Here is a 15,403-nt window from a genome sequence, read left to right on the forward strand (position 1 = left end):
GAGATCACCTAAACAGCTAAATAGTATAGTGAATTGAGTGCTAAATTTGGGAGTCAGAAAGAAATTCTAATCCTGCCTTAGGCATTCACTCACTATGTTCCGGATCAAGTTCCTTGACCTTTCTCAATTTGTTTCCATATGTGTAAAATGAGGACAAATACATATCTCACAGGTTTATTATGAAGGTCAAATGAGATAACATAAAGTGATTTGAAAACCTTGAAGCACTAAAAAAAAATGCTGGCTAGGGGTAGTAGTAACAGCAATAATAGTAGTAGCAGTAACAGTAGTAACAGCAACAGTAATCAATCAATACACATTTAATCAGCACCTATAAGGTGCCAGCCACTATGCTAATCCGTGAGGATACAAATTGAGGCAAAAGACAGTCGCTGCCCTCATTCTAATGGGGGAGGTAATGAACAAACGTGTATACAAAGAAAATAAATAGCAAATAAATAACAGAGGGAGGGCACTAGAATTAAGAGGGGCTGGGGAAGACTTCCAATAATTGATAGAATTTTAGTTAGGGCTTAAAGTAAATCAGGGAAGTAAGTATAGGTGAAGCTGACAAGGGAGAGTATGGAGGCTAACCAGAGAAAATGTCCAGAGCTGAGAGATGGAGTGGCAGCAACAACACTAGTAGTAACAGTAACAGTTGCACTAGGAGTAGGAGTCACTACTACTACTAAGTAGTGATGGTGGTGGTGGTAGAGAGTGGGTAAAATGGGAAAGTGGGTAAAGAGGAAAGTAGGCCCAGAACAAAAATTTAGGAGACTTCCAACTAAGAGTGTACGTCATGAATACGACCCAGCAAAACAGAATGAGAGAAGTGATCAACATGTTAGGAAAACTAAGGGAAAACAGTGAAAGGGAAACAGAGAAAAAATTCCCCAAGAATGGGAGAAAGTCAACAATGACAAAAGTAGTAGAGAAACCAGGAAGGATGAAGGTTGAGAAAAGTCCATTGTCTTTAGCAACTAAGTCATTTTTGGATACCTTGAAGAGAGAACTTTCAGTTGTATGATAGACAAAAGTCATACTAAAAGAGGTTGAGAATTGAGTAGGATATGAGTAGATCGTAATTTTTCTAGTTTAGCTGTGTAAGCCTTGGCTCAAAGGGCCATTACATGGTACTCTCTCCTGATTGGTGGAAATTGATTTCTCAATGTTTCATGCTTGTGTCAGAGGCAGGCAGAGTTGGTGAGAGTGGGAGAGAAGAGGGATCTCAGCTCTTCCAGCTTCTGGGATGTAGAGAGAAGATGGGCAATTCCAACCTCTCTTTAGGTCCTGTTCTCATCAGCTTTGCCTTCTTCACAGAATTTTTCTTTCTTTAGGGACTTGCCCAATGTCACACAGGGAGTAAAGGTCAAAGTAGGATTTAAAGCTAGATGCTAGGACTCTAAAGTCAGTATTCTTTCCATTGCTGAGCTTAACTTGAGGGGATCAATTGAAGGTTTGTTTGCTTGCTTGTAAGAATGAAGGAACCTGGGAAAGGAATCAGAAGATTGTGTGATTATGTTTCTTTTTTTTCAGCTAACCTCCTTGAAAAAATCATATGCAATTTATGTACTTATTTCCTCTCTTCTCACTCTCTTCCAAACCCTCTCTAATCTGACTTCCAATATTCAACTGAAACTTTTCTCCAAAGATACCAATGATGTCTTTCATCACTAAATCTCATGTCTTCTTATCAATTCTCATTCTTCTTCACTAGGCTACATGATTTCACAGCATTGACCACCTTCTTCTCCTGCATTTCATCTATTCTCCAGGTTTTCATGACACTGTTTTTTCCTGGTTTTCCTGTCTTGATCACTTTTTACTGGTTCTTCATGCATCCATTGATTGTTGGAGTCTCCCAAAGCTATGTCCTGGACTCATTTCTCTTTTCTCTAAGCATTCTTTTACTTGGTGATCTCATCAGCTTTCATTGGTTCAATTATCTCATATCAATTTATCTAGCCCTAGTCTCCTCCCTCTTTCATAGGGCAATTGGATGGCTTAGTGGATAAAGCACTGGGCTTGGAGTCAGGAAGACCTGACTCTAAATCCTCAGACAGACAAGTATAGAACATATGAGATCCCACAATGCCTACTGCTAATAATTGTTTTAAGCATTTGACTCGGTAGAGTCAAATGGTAGTCAATGGGTAGACCCTTGAAGACTATCATCAAGCAAGTCATCTTCCACCATATGTTAAAAAGATAGAAGATTCTTTGATAACTACAATACAGAAATCTTACGTGAACTACAGAGCACTGCCATGAAGTGAAAATAAAACAGAAATACTTCTTCAACTATAGTCCTATGGCTTAGACATTAGTGAGGTTTTAGACTTCATTTATATCAATCCTCTTATTTTATAGGAAAGGAAACTCACTCTCAGTAAGTAAAGTCATAGCAAATAAGAATGCCAGGATCAGAACCCAGAACATTGAGTTTCAAAAGTTATTTATGTTCCACTGCACCAATCTGCCAGTGGCATGGAGGATGTTATGCCCTGAATCCAAACAAAAGGATAATTCTCTCTGCATGATGGGATTTTCCAATTCCTCCCATTCCCATATGACATCACACAAATTGCATCCATCACTACAAAATCTCTGAAGGGAAATCTATGGCAATACCAAAGCAAAGTGGAGAAAACTTCCATATTGCCTTAACTCTCAATAACATGTACCTCAAGGGGTGGTCTGTTCATTCAGGTTGTCTGTTAGTCTCTTTGATAGGAATACCAAATGGACAATGAGCTGGATCCAGAATTGAATAGGAGGAGAAGAATAGACTGTATTTCATTTGAGAAATCGCGTGGTGCTTTCAGTAATTACAAACTACTCATCTCATTAATGTCTATTTTTTTAAATGACATTGCATGCTTGTGAATCATAGAATACCATGATCTAGTTGAGGGGGGACCAAAATTACTATTAAAACAAGACAATAGGAAAAGGCATAACTTAGGCATAAGTAGCCCTCCATGGGTTACCAACAATCTGCCCAGGAGATAAATGCCAGGAGTAGCATAAAATCCATTATTATGTATATATAGACCAGAAAAGTCATGACCAATCATGAAGTAAGAATGAGAAACAACAAATGGGTGGGCATTAGCAAGATATTAAGAGAACCAGAGGGAGGCAGGCTTATGGCAGATATATTGAAAGAGACAAGTATCAAGGAAGAAAAAATTCCACTAACTCACTAAGTAGCTGTTTTACATGGGCCTCAGGTTCCTTACCCATAAAAGTAAGAAGGTTAGATTAAATTGTCTCTCCCCTTTCCTTCAAGAAATCTCTCTTATCACTGGAATATTGGTACTAGTTTAGAAAATGATAAGAAATCTCTCCATTATGATTTGCCTGCTTCTATCTCAAATCTAGAAGGTGCTTGCCCATTCTCTAACTTTAGTCAAAGTCAAAGGTAAGATTTTAACTGGGACCCAGAAGTCAGGAAAGGGAGAAGGCAGAGATAAGAAGGGAGAGCATTGCAGGAATGGCAGACAGCCAGTGAAAATGCTTCAAGTGGGGAGGTGGAATATCTTAGCCAAGGGACACCTCAGAGGCCAATGTCTCTGGCTCACAGAACTTGTCAGGGTGACTAAGATGGAAAAAGACTGGAAAGGATGAAGGGGGCCAGTTATGAAGAGCTTTGAACACCAAACTGAAGATTATATACTTGATCTTAGAGGTAACAGAAAATGACTGGAATTTATTGAATAGGGCATGGGGAGAGGGGTGGAGAGAAACAGGTCACACCTGCACCAAGTTCAGTTTGACAGCTGAGAGTGGAATGGACTAAAGTGGGGAGAGACTTGAGGCAGACCGACTGCCCCCTGCAGGCTATTGCAATAATCCAGCATGAAGAGGTAAAGGCCTACAACAGGATGGTGGCAGCCTCAGAGGAGAGAAGGGGGCATACATGCAAGATGTTATGAAGGGAAAATCAATAGGACTTGATAACAGATTATGGAATAGGCTGCATCTGGAGAAATGAGTTCTGAAAGTCTTCAAGTAAATGATTGGATTGTCAGATATGTTGCAGAAAGAGCTCTTGGGTTGGAGTAAGGGACCTCTGATGCCCTTTCCAACTCTGAGATTCTGGGATTTCAAGTCTTCCCAAAGAGAAGCTGATTTTCTGAGGTGTCTCTACTGAGAGAATCAGAATCCTATGGCCCTGTGCCTAACAAGAAATAGGACCCAGTGACAGACATTGATGAGGTTTGAATGTCTGATAGGAACTTGGGCCCATGGAAGACTCTTCATGATTCTGCTTCATAAGTGAATTCAGCCTTCTTTTTAATTTTTAGTCCATATGAGAGTTACTTTTTTTTGGACACCTGAAAGCACAAGATACATAAATTGAAGGTGAAAGAGGCTTCAAATATCATCTAGTCCAAAGGGGTGAAACCTCCCCCAAAAAAGATTAAAATGTAATTGGAAAATACTTAACACAATAAAAATACAATAAAACATAAATAATATTACATTTTAAAACTAAGCCAATATGCAGTCCAGGGGGATACTTATGTATGGATTAGTGCCCCCTCATTTCTATATGAATGCAATCTCCCTGATTAGTCCAATACCCTCATTTTATGGTGGTTGAAACTGAGTCCCAGAGTGCTAAGGTGACTTGTTGGAAGTCAAACAGATAAGTAGCAGATCCAAGATCTGAATCCAGGTCCTCTGGATACCAATGGTACATTGTCAGATAGTCAGTGGGAGGAGGTTCACAAGGCAGAGGACTGGGCCGAGGTTCCATGACAGACAAGCACATGGCTTCCTTGAAGTGTTATTGTTTTTAATAAACCATGTAGCCACAAAAATGCTGCTTGCCTGCATACTATTGATATAAAAGTTTGAAACTGAGCTAGGACAAGAGTTCTTGGTTCATGGACCCTCTTGGCAGTCTGGTGAAACCTATTTCTAGGTCCTCAAGCTCAGCCCTTTGACTGAATTCAAACTTCACAGAACAAATCTCTTTAAAAAAAGGATTTGTTCTGTAAAACTTGGACTCAGTCAAAAGGTCACACCCAAGGACCTAGAAGGCCACAGTTTCCCCACCTCTGGATTAGGCCACTTTGGCTGGAATTAGAATATTTGAAGGTGAGTGATGTATAACAAGTTGGAAAGGTACAGTAGCTCCAAATTATAAAGGGCTTTCAATGCCAGACAGAGGAGTTTGTAGTTTACTCTAGAGGCAAGAGGGAGCTTTTGAAGAAGAGAGTAACATGGTCAGACCTGGACTTGAAGAATACCAGTTTGGCAGCTGGGTGAAGGATGGATTGAGAAGAAAAGCTTGAGGCAGAGAGACTGACTGGGAATCTATTACAGCAGTCAAGATGAGATGTGATGAGGACCTGAACTTGGTGAATGTGGAGTCATCAGCACGAAGCAGCTTCAGGCACAGTAGATTGGAAAAAGTTGGAACTCTGAGGAATGTCCCCAACTAAGAATTTGGAGAGCACATCAGAACAAAAGACAAGGATGTTAAGTAGGTAAGAAGAGAACCAAAATTGTACAATATCACAGAAGCTGAGAAGAGAAAGTAAGGTCAGAAGAAAATGATCAAAATGTCAAACGCTATGAAATACTGAAGGAGAATGGAGACTAAAAGAAGGCCATTGGATTTGGCAATGGAGAGGTTGCTGAGGAACTCTGGGAATGCTGTTTCAGGATAGAGGTAGGGACAAAAAACATATAATAGAGAGTTAAAGAAGATGAAAAAATGGAAATAGTAGAAGTGGTTTGCTCATTCTAGAAGATTAGCAGTCAAAAGGCAGGAATTAGATGGGATAGTCAGGATCACCCACACATGTAACCCAATTCTCAAGATGGATGAAAGATTGAAGCCTCAACACTGCCAATCTGTAGGAGGGGCATAGTTGATGCAAGAATTTGGAAAGGAAAAATATTCTTCCTGTTTCAATAGAGAACACACATGATTCTAACTAGAGAGAGAGACAGAGAGAGAGATACTTTGGAAGGCAGACATGTAGGGGAAAGCCAATACCTTAACATGGCTTTGATTTCCAAGTTTGCTCCCTAGAGACTCCAAGGACTTTTACCTTGGGTGAGACTGGGGACCCTTTCCTGGTTGAACTACAGTATTTAAAACCTGAGGGGAGCAGTTTATTCACTCTGTGTATTTTCTGATATATTCTAACCCACATAACTTCTTTGGTTTCTATTTTCTATCTGCTCCATTAAATGAGTCTACTCACTATTCACTCTAGAATTTGGTGGGAAAGGTTTGATAAAAGCTTAGCACACCCCTTTCTCTTTAAGGACCAATGACTAATAAAATAGCATGAATCCAAGAAAAAATAATTTCCTCTAGACTAACAATATTCAAGGGACAGATAATTTTAGTGTGGTACCCTTTGTCTAAGGAGAGCAGAGAAGGCAGCTTCAGTGGCCCCTTCTACTTTTCCCCTCTAGGCAAGAATCATGTTCTTTGGGGATGGATGGGCAAGATTCCAGAATACACACACACACACACACACACACACACACACAGATCTATAGATATACATACACTCATACATACATCATATACAGATATGCATGTATGTATAGATATACATATACATTTATTTATACATATTCTCATCATTCTCCCTGAGTCACATTTAGACAAATCCATGTGGAGATATACATAACCTATGTGGGTCACACACACAGCCTCTAAATGTGTGAAATCAGTGTTACACGGGTTATTTTGTTTGTGTTTTGAGATAGAGGAGACATAAGCATCTTTGAAAATGGAGAAGGTGGAGTCAGTAAAGAGGAAGACATAGAAGACATAGAGAAGAAGGCAATAATCCTAGAAGCAAAGTCCTTCAGGAGGGATAGTGGAGGATAGTGTCCATCTGATTAGAAAGCTACTCTGGAGATAAGCTTATAGATGTAAAGCAGCCAAGAGTGGAGATAGAAATAGAACCACTTTAGGGTTGAGACATTAAGGGTACCTGGGAGTGTGGAATATGACTTACCTCCAGAAGAAAGACATAGCACTCCACACTTATTGACCCCTTTGGCATTAGATTCACTTACACTTCTGTGTGCTGTGCACAGAGGGGGTGCTCCTTAAATTCCATTGGGGGAGAACGACAGTGAATGCTCATGTTTCTTAAGCCTTTCAAATATGTGGACTTTGTCTCATCATATTCAGGACTCCTAGAACACAGTCTTTCTGTCCCCCATCAGGCTTAGAATTTTCTAAAAGTGGAGATTGTTTCACTCCCATAAGATTAGACCTAGCGCTTTGTCTTATGGGAGAGGTGTGTTTCCTAACCTTTGAGAGAGCAGGACTCTGTATATAAGCGGCAACTAACCAATAGGAAAGGTTTGGGAACTGAGAAAAAACCCTAAAGTTCATAGAATCAGAGAACTGTGTGGTTGAAACAGACCTTAGAGGACATTTAGTCCAACCTCCTGTCATTTTACAGATGAAAAAAATGAGGCCCAAAGAAGTAAGGTGACTTATTTAAGGTCATGCAGGTACCAAGTGGCAAAATCCTTAAGGATGTAGAAGTGGTTGTCCCCCAACTAGGTGGCATAGTGGATAGAGAGCTGGGCTTGGAGCCAGGAAAACTTGAATTCAAAGCTGACCTCAGATACTTACTAGTTGTTTGACTGGGCAAGTCATTTAATCTCTGTTTACCTCAGTTTTCCCATTTATAAAATAGAGATAATAGAGTTATATAATAGGGATAATTGGGTTAACCTACCTCACAGGATTGTTGTGAGGATCAAATGAGATACTTGTAAAATGCTTAGCACAATTCCTGGCACATAGTAAGAGCTTAAAATGCATTTTCAAAATTAGAACATGCATTCCTATTTCTCTTCCATTTCCTAATCACTGACTTCTCAATAGAAAAGAGGCACACAAAGGCACTGACAAAAAGACATCAGAGTCAAAGTCTTACCTCAGAATTCCAGCCACACAATCAGTGTAGTATGAGATGAATGTCTTACCTGGGGAGAGGTAGAACATGATAGGTGAGATTTGAGAGTGGGATGAGGAAGCTGTATCAAGAGCACTTTTTTTTTTCTTTTTTGGATAGGCAATGGGATTAAGTGACTTGTCCAGGGTCACACAGTTAAGTATTATGTGTCTGAGACCAGATTTGAACTCAGATCTTCCTGAACCCAGGGCTGGTGCTCTATCCACTGCACCACCTAGGTGACCTAAGAGCACTTTTTGACACACACATCCCCAACTGTATTCAGCTTTCCCTCACTTACCTATGACTGCAGTCAACAAGAAGAAGGCAGCAGTGAAGAAGGGAGAGTCAACCTAAAAAATCATCAACAGCCTCAACATCATAGTTTTGTTCTCCTGGGCTGAGGCAGAAGGCTTAGCATGTTCCATCCAACCCAATCTGGCTCTGTATCCTCATATCTCAGTAGTTAGACTCACAGAGCTGCCAGACCAGCAGTCCAGAGTGAAGGACCCCAGAGTGAGAAACCAAGGACCTCTGACACCTACAGGGGTGGGACCAAACACAAGAGAAGGAGTAGTTCTGCCATCTTCCCAAACTCCTTTAATAGGCTTAGCACCCCACTCCCCACAGTCCTTCCATTTGTAAAGCCCCTTCCAACCAGAACTCAAGGAGCTCTGGAGGGAGTCAGACTCCCAGAAGTCTGCAACAAACAGAACAATATCTTGTGGGTTAGAAATAGGAGAACCCAGAGATTTGGGATAGGGAATTGTGTAGTAGGCTCTGTGAAAGAAACCTGAAGGAATAATAGGGGACAGAACTTCTAAGTCCCACATTCACCCCACCATCAGTGTCATCTAGACAACAGTACCACCCACCAGATCTGCCCTTTCTATGACTTCATCCTCTTCAGCAAGGTCTCAGTCATAGGATTTTTATTTTTCATCATTTTTTTTGCCTTCAGATATTTCCTTCCCCTTCCCCTCACTAGATTGAACCATAAATTATAACAAATGAGAGCAATCAGACAAAAATCTCTGATTGAGCTACAGTACGTGGCATGTATAGGATTCTTTATCCTAGCAATCTCTCAACTCTCTGCTCTGAGGGAAGTGATGCTCTTTGTTATCTGTTCTCCAAGACATTCACTGGATTTTCAACCAGACCTAGGATTTAGAGCATGAAGATGCCTTAGAAATCATCTGTCACAGAACTGGATTCAGAATCCAAAGGAACTGGTTTTAAGTCGTGACTCTGCTACTTACTCCTTATGTGACCTTGGTCAAGTTACTTAACCTCTCTGGTTCTCTGTTCCTCATGAGGTCTTTAAGATCCCTTACAGTTTAAAATGTATGTTCTGCTCCCCAAGCCTATCATTTTAGAGATGAAGAAATTATCTCATGAAGGGGAATTACATGGAGAGTGGTGACCTGGCCAGTGGCAGAGCGTGGATCCCTCTGGCTCCACATTCAGTGAGAGTCTTTTCCAGTCCCCTACAGTGCCTTTCCATTAAGCCTCAGCCTTGAGAGTTGGAGTTGGTTAGTTTATTTGTATGTGTTTCCTTCTGTGGAGTGTTCACTTCCTCAATCTCATAGGAAAAACCAGGATGGCAAAGATCATTCTCTAATATTTGTTGAAGATGAAGGGAGAGTTCCTGAGAGAAACAGAGGTAGATAAGGGAAAATGGGGACAGGTTTCTCTCAAAAATTCCCCAACTGAAACGAATCCCCTGGGGTATGGGACCAGGGAGGCGGGTTGGGGAGGAGGCGCTGGCTTAGCAATCAAGGCACTGAGCATTTGCTGCTCTGTGAGGTTCCAGTTCCAGCTCTAGCCCGGGCTCCCACTGTGTTATTTCCCTTTTCCTTCTAGCCTGGGACTTCGCCACTTTCACTTTCGCCCTTGCCAGCCTAACTCCCTCCTTCCGAGGCCTCCGATCCCAGCCCCGCCAATAGTGCAGGCCACTGATAAATCCGCCGGAGTTTTTTCCTCAACTATCATGTGCTGGTGCCCGAGACGAGGTAGCAAGTGGGATAAAGACTTAAGCCAAGGTTTCCTAAATTTTGTAACCATGATGATCGGTCAAACTTGGTCTGACGCTATACTTTTTCCCCTCAGCCCTCCAAGGAAGGCAATGTGGATCACAATACAATGGGTTTTACAACTCAAAGTGAATTAAAAGGAGTTGTTATTTGGAGAATTTTGTAAACCATGATTGGAAATCACTGACCTGAGCCCTGAACTTAGGCCACTCACCTCTCTCCCCAATCTCAGCTACCCCAATATTTGTCTGAGTACAAATCAAGGATGGTCCCTTTGTGACCAACAGAAAAAGATACATCCAAACTGAGATTTCCACTGACTTTCACTTCCTCCACCGGAGTTTTGTGGATTTTGAGGGAGAAGGGTAGGGCGGAACCTACCTGGACCTTACCATCTCACCCCTTATTTCTTTTGTATTGTTGTAACCATTCTCCACAGTTCTTCATGATCACAACCATGCTTAGGCAACCATTTAGGGTGCAAAAAAATGCTGGGGCTCTGCAGGAGTAGGGAGACAAATCCTGTAGTGCAGACAACATATAAAAAGGTAAATTACAAGTGCACCATTTCACAGACAGTAAAGTTTGACAGTGATTAACATATTAAGCAAAGTTGGTATCAGTCTTAAAAGTGAAAGAAAGAGACCTTAAGGAACACTTAGTCCAAGCCTCCCCTTATAGAGATGAGAAGACTCAGGTAGGGTAGGTGACCTCACCCAACTAGGCAGTGGTAAGGGTGAGAATCCTGGATATTCTGACTCCAGAACCAGTGCTCCCTACCACAACCTTTAACAATTCCAACCTATTTTTATTACTGGGATAGACCCTTTTAGGGTCTCTTAGATGTCTGACTTTGATGGGACCCAGGGAAAATCTCCAAGGTCAAGTTGTAGCTTCACTTTCTGAAGTCCTCTAAATCCCAATACACTGGTTCCCCTATATTCTGCACCTTGGAGAATTTTTTCCCTTCCCTAACCCTCTGTTCCTGGAGAAAATCCCATACTGTTGCTGCTTTCAAATCTTTGACTTTCTTTGCTGCCTGCTATAACCCTAGCACTTAGTTCAAAATGGCCCTCTTTCTCATCCCCTTTTGCCTAAGCTGGTTCCTTTCTTTTCTCTCATACCTCAGCAACTTCCTGTTGTCTTTTTCTCTCCTCTATTGGGAATACTCTGAGAGGCCTCACAGAGGACTCCTTGGACAGAAGGACTCTGAAGAAGACTTCAAAAATGGGGTTTTTAACTGAAAAAGATCAGTGCTGCCCTAAACAGATGAAGTCCAATCCCTTGTAGGCCTGGAGTTAAGAAGGAAGATAGAAGACATTGAGAAAGAACAAGACCATATGTCTGAGAAGATTGAGGGTCAGAGTCAAAATTCCAGAGTGTATACCTAAGGGGAATCCTAATGTCTCCTCATTTCTGCCCGAATTCTTTCCCAATCCCACAACCCTCCCAATAGCCATAGCTCCATTCAGCCATAACAGAATCCTTTTTTGAGCACTTATTTTATTTCATAAGACTGAGTACAGAAAATGCTACTAAGTTAGAAAATCAATGGAATATTGAATTGTGGCTCAAGTCTGTTTTATCTCAGTTGGGCCCAGGCTACTGCTCTTTCTTCTCCTGGGGAATCCAGTTATCCAACTTCTGGGGCCTTGGCTGGATCAGCTTCCTGAGTCTTCCCAGTGGAGTTAATCTTGCAGTCTCCAAAGTCACCCCTGGGTCTTCAAGTACTCATGGAATAGGTTACTGACATCTGAACTCTCCACCTTCACCCAGCCATCCTCTTTCATGTGGTACACTGTGGGAAAATGGAAGAGAAATGGAGAGTTCTTTATCACTGATCTAAGCCCCTTTGGAAGAATTCCCATGCCCCTTATCTGAGTAGCCTTAAATTGTGAAAATTAAGGTCCACTTTTTAATTCAAGATTCTAATCAGGATATCCAGTACCCTGAATATCTCTTATCTCCCCCCCTCCCCCCACCTACTGGGCACTGGGAAATGGAGTTGGAGTTAGTCTCTTACTATTGACGAAACCCCCAGAGTAGCTATCCCGGTGGGTGGCATGGACAATGGCCCGCCGGCCAAGGTCATAAGCTTCCTGAGGACTGAGGTCAGGCCGGTAGCCACTATCCAGAACTCCATAGGCATAACTATTTCCACTGCCTGTGGAAAACATAGTCCCTGAGAGTCTTGTCCCATTGTCATTCACATAATACAGTCCAGGGCCCTGAAGGAAAAGAGGAAGAGAGACTTAGGGGGAGGCAACAAAGAATTCAAGAGAAGCCATAAAATGAGTCTAAAACCAAGGCAATGATCATAGAACCTGGGAGATTCTTGTAGAACTTTGAACAGAAGCATGAGACCTTGGAAGAAGTTGTGGAATCAGGTGGCATAGGAGAAAGGTTATGGACCTGGTATCAGAAAACCTGGATTTGAATTCTAGATGCCACTTACTAGCCATGTCTGGGGAGCAATCACTGAACCTCTCTGAGCCTCGGTTTCCTCATCTGAAACATGGGACAATAGTGCTCATAATAGATTTTTGTGAGGAAAGGGTCTTCTGAATCTTTAAGTGCTACTCAAACAGCAGCTGTTATGGGGGAGGAGAGAAGGAGAGTTTCCTTCAGTCATACACCTATCATGTAACATCTAGCATGTCTGATGAAGTGGAGTCACTGGGACAATGAAACTCAGGCAGTCCACATTTGCAGTGGAGTGAAAACAACATACCTTCTTGTCCCAACCACAGATCATACTGCCCATGGACAGCCCCATGCCTCGGTACTGGCACATCATGTTGGACAGCAACTTGGAAGCAGCAGATACAGTGATGCGTTCACCATTCCTAAGGCGGTACAACCTGATGAGGAAGAGGTTGGTGGAGGGGATTTTAATCAAATAAATAAGCATTTATTAAATGCCTACCATGGCCCAGGCATCATGCTAAACATTTAGGGCTAGAAGGAGATGGGGAGAGGGAGGAAAAACAGATCCAAGTGGTCTACTTCAGCAGACAAAGTTCAAACTGTGTGAGGAGACAGACAGTAGATGAAGATCTACTGGGGAGCCTGAACATTAGGGAAAATTTGGAGGTTAGATTTTGAAGTACCTAAGGCTTCAAGACCCCAGAGAGCTGGGCATGAGGAGTACCCTCAAAAAGGGCCCTGAAACTCCCAAACCATTTAAACTTTTTTAAAAGCTCCTCTGTCCATTTTCAGAAAGGATTAAAGATTATATCCAATACACGTTATACTTTTTAAAAGGTCCGTATAGTTTGGATTTCTCTTTTACAGAGTTTTACTCATTTGTGGGGCAGGCTGTGAGATTTGAAAAGTCATGTCCCATGGAAAGATAAGTTTTGTGAGGCAGAGATTTGTGGGTGAGATAAGTACAGGATGAGGACCAGTTAAGAAGAGGTGAGGAATTCCATCTTGGCAGGAGTGGAAAGGAAAGAATTGAGAAGTTTAGGGTGATGTTTGAAGACTCCCTTACCGACACTCTTTGGCCAGGAGACGCTCCCAGTATTGACAGTCAGCTGCACAGCCTGACATGGTGCCCAGAAGGTAAGGATTAATCTCAATTACTTTGTTCACGTGCAGAGTGTCTGAGTGAGCAATGAAGCAATGGTTTAAGTAGAAGGCAAAGAGCCTGACCCACGTCCTTTTCCAGTCCCAAATCTTCCTTCCCCAGTCCTAATCAGAGATGTAGGTTCAAAGTTCCTCCCTTATGGAAAATGTCCAGACTCCAGCCCCCAACAGTCAAACTCACCAATATAATTCCCAGCTGAGGCCCGAGAATCTACTGCCACAACCACACCATGCTGGAACTTGAAGGCTAATGTGGTGGTACCATGGGCCATCTCAATTCGGACTTGATTGGCAGCATCTGCCTCCAGGGAACGAAGGAACTCAGGAGGCTGCGGGGTGGAAGAAGAGAGAGGGCCAGTAAGAGCTTCAGGAGGAATGGACCAGGCAAAGGGATTTGCACAATGTGAGAAAAAAAGGGAGCACTGAAAGTCACCCATCAGGGCACAAGAACTTAGAAGGCTGAGTGATGAGAAGGGAGGAAGGATTCAAAAGGAAAAAAAAACCACGATGTAAGTAACAGGTTGGGAATTGGCCTAAGGAGACAAGGAATAAGACAGGTCCTTCAACTTCCACCAGAACATTTGCCCCCCTGGCAGGCTGGCGGAAATAGAGAGAGGAGAGATTTGACTAGAACTCACTCTGAACTCAGAAAGAACCCGTTCTCTCCACTCCCACCTTTGACTCAATCTCACTGCTCAGCAATCTATTTCCCACACGGCCGCTAACAAAACATCTTTTGATGTTTTCTGACAGAAAGGATGCCTTCCTAACCTTCCGCCCCTCTACTCATGCCAGCTTTTAACTCTTTACTCCCATTCCAATCCAGCCCTAACCTGCAGCCCTCGTGGGACGGCCAGTTCCGGGGTCCGCAGGGAGAAGCTGTAGTGTCCGGGATCTTGGCGGCGTCCACTCTTCGTGCCACAAGAAACCTGTCGCCCCCAGGGAGCCCCGCATACTTCGAGTAGCGCCATGATCTTCCCTCTCCCCACTCCGCTCACGGACTAAGCCTCGGAACCCACGGGAAGTGAAAGTGAAAGCCTGGTACAGAGAGGGCGGGAGCCAGAGCTAGAGCCTTCCTTCCCCATCCACCCATCTCGCCCACCCACCCCCCACACACACACCTAAGGCCTGGGGGAACCAGTGTGGGTACTATCAGAGTGTCGTAGTGTTTTGTCACGGAGGCCTCAGAACACAGAGAGAGCAGGGATAGAAAGATGGGCTGACAGAGGGAGGCGAGACGAGGAAGGTGGGGACCACATGTAAGGACAGGGAGTCCAGAGAGAGCAACTTTCTATCGAAGGACATCTGAAAAAGACGGGCTGGGCCTTGGACAAGATCAGAGAAGCTGGAACCTGCAGGAATGTTGCTTGGGTCCGATTAATTGTCCTGGGCTAGGGAGTCGCAGAGGTGGGGGTGAGGATTGAGGGAATCATCCTCTGCACCGACTGGAGAGCCACTCTGGATAGCCAAAGTGTGGCAGTGCCTTGGGGTGGAGTGAGAGATGCGTGCGGAGACACCTCGCTCCGTCCCGCCTTCCAACCTCTCCGCCCAGCAGCCCCGATACTTTGGCAGTGTCCAGTTCTACTTGGGGAGATGAAACAAAATACTAGGGGGAAGGAATGCCCTCCCGCCCATCTGTCTTCTTAATTTGCTGCCACCCAAGGGCAGAGTCTCTTCTCCCACTCCCCGAACACCCCACGGTTAACTTCATCTGGCTTCTCAGGGTGCAATTTCCTAAACCCAGTTCCTGGCTCCAACCTGTGAGAGCCTAATCTGCCTACCAACCAAAGACGTCACGAAACAGATCCCTTCCTGATTGGACTA

At 43.2% G+C, this 15,403-nt stretch overlaps 1 protein-coding gene and 1 long non-coding RNA gene across 2 annotated transcripts; both read right to left on the bottom strand.

Annotated features, from left to right (window-relative positions):
* Positions 1-433: 433 nt before the first annotated feature.
* On the bottom strand, positions 434-10,602 carry LOC114053455. The gene is made up of 4 exons (XR_003570383.1): positions 9,368-10,602; positions 8,257-8,496; positions 7,938-7,986; positions 434-1,488 (listed from the first exon to the last, which is right to left on the bottom strand). It is a non-coding gene; the product is annotated as an uncharacterized LOC114053455 (long non-coding RNA).
* Positions 10,603-11,474: 872 nt separating this feature from the next.
* Positions 11,475-14,615, bottom strand: PSMB8 (proteasome subunit beta 8). Its single transcript, XM_027876535.1, has 6 exons — positions 14,413-14,615; positions 13,761-13,908; positions 13,485-13,596; positions 12,723-12,852; positions 12,015-12,219; positions 11,475-11,789 (listed from the first exon to the last, which is right to left on the bottom strand). The coding sequence occupies exons 1-6, from the start codon at positions 14,548-14,550 to the stop codon at positions 11,701-11,703; spliced, it is 822 nt and encodes a 273-aa protein (XP_027732336.1). The 5' UTR covers positions 14,551-14,615; the 3' UTR covers positions 11,475-11,700.
* Between the last annotated feature and the right edge of the window lie 788 nt (positions 14,616-15,403).

This window comes from Vombatus ursinus, unplaced genomic scaffold (assembly GCF_900497805.2).
Source record: "Vombatus ursinus unplaced genomic scaffold, bare-nosed wombat genome assembly UNPS02014811.1, whole genome shotgun sequence".
Classification (NCBI taxonomy): domain Eukaryota; kingdom Metazoa; phylum Chordata; class Mammalia; order Diprotodontia; family Vombatidae; genus Vombatus; species Vombatus ursinus.

Excerpts from the sequence above, each read along its gene's own strand:
- PSMB8 (XM_027876535.1), bottom strand. The coding sequence starts at position 14,550 with ATGGCGCTACTCGAAGTATGCGGGGCTCCCTGGGGGCGACAGGTTTCT. Across the intron at positions 13,909-14,412 it reads CCGTCCCACGAGGGCTGCAG|CCTCCTGAGTTCCTTCGTTC; the intron begins GTTAGGGCTGGA and ends TCCACCCCGCAG. Across the intron at positions 12,220-12,722 it reads TCTGTGGTTGGGACAAGAAG|GGCCCTGGACTGTATTATGT; the intron begins GTATGTTGTTTT and ends CTTTTCCTTCAG.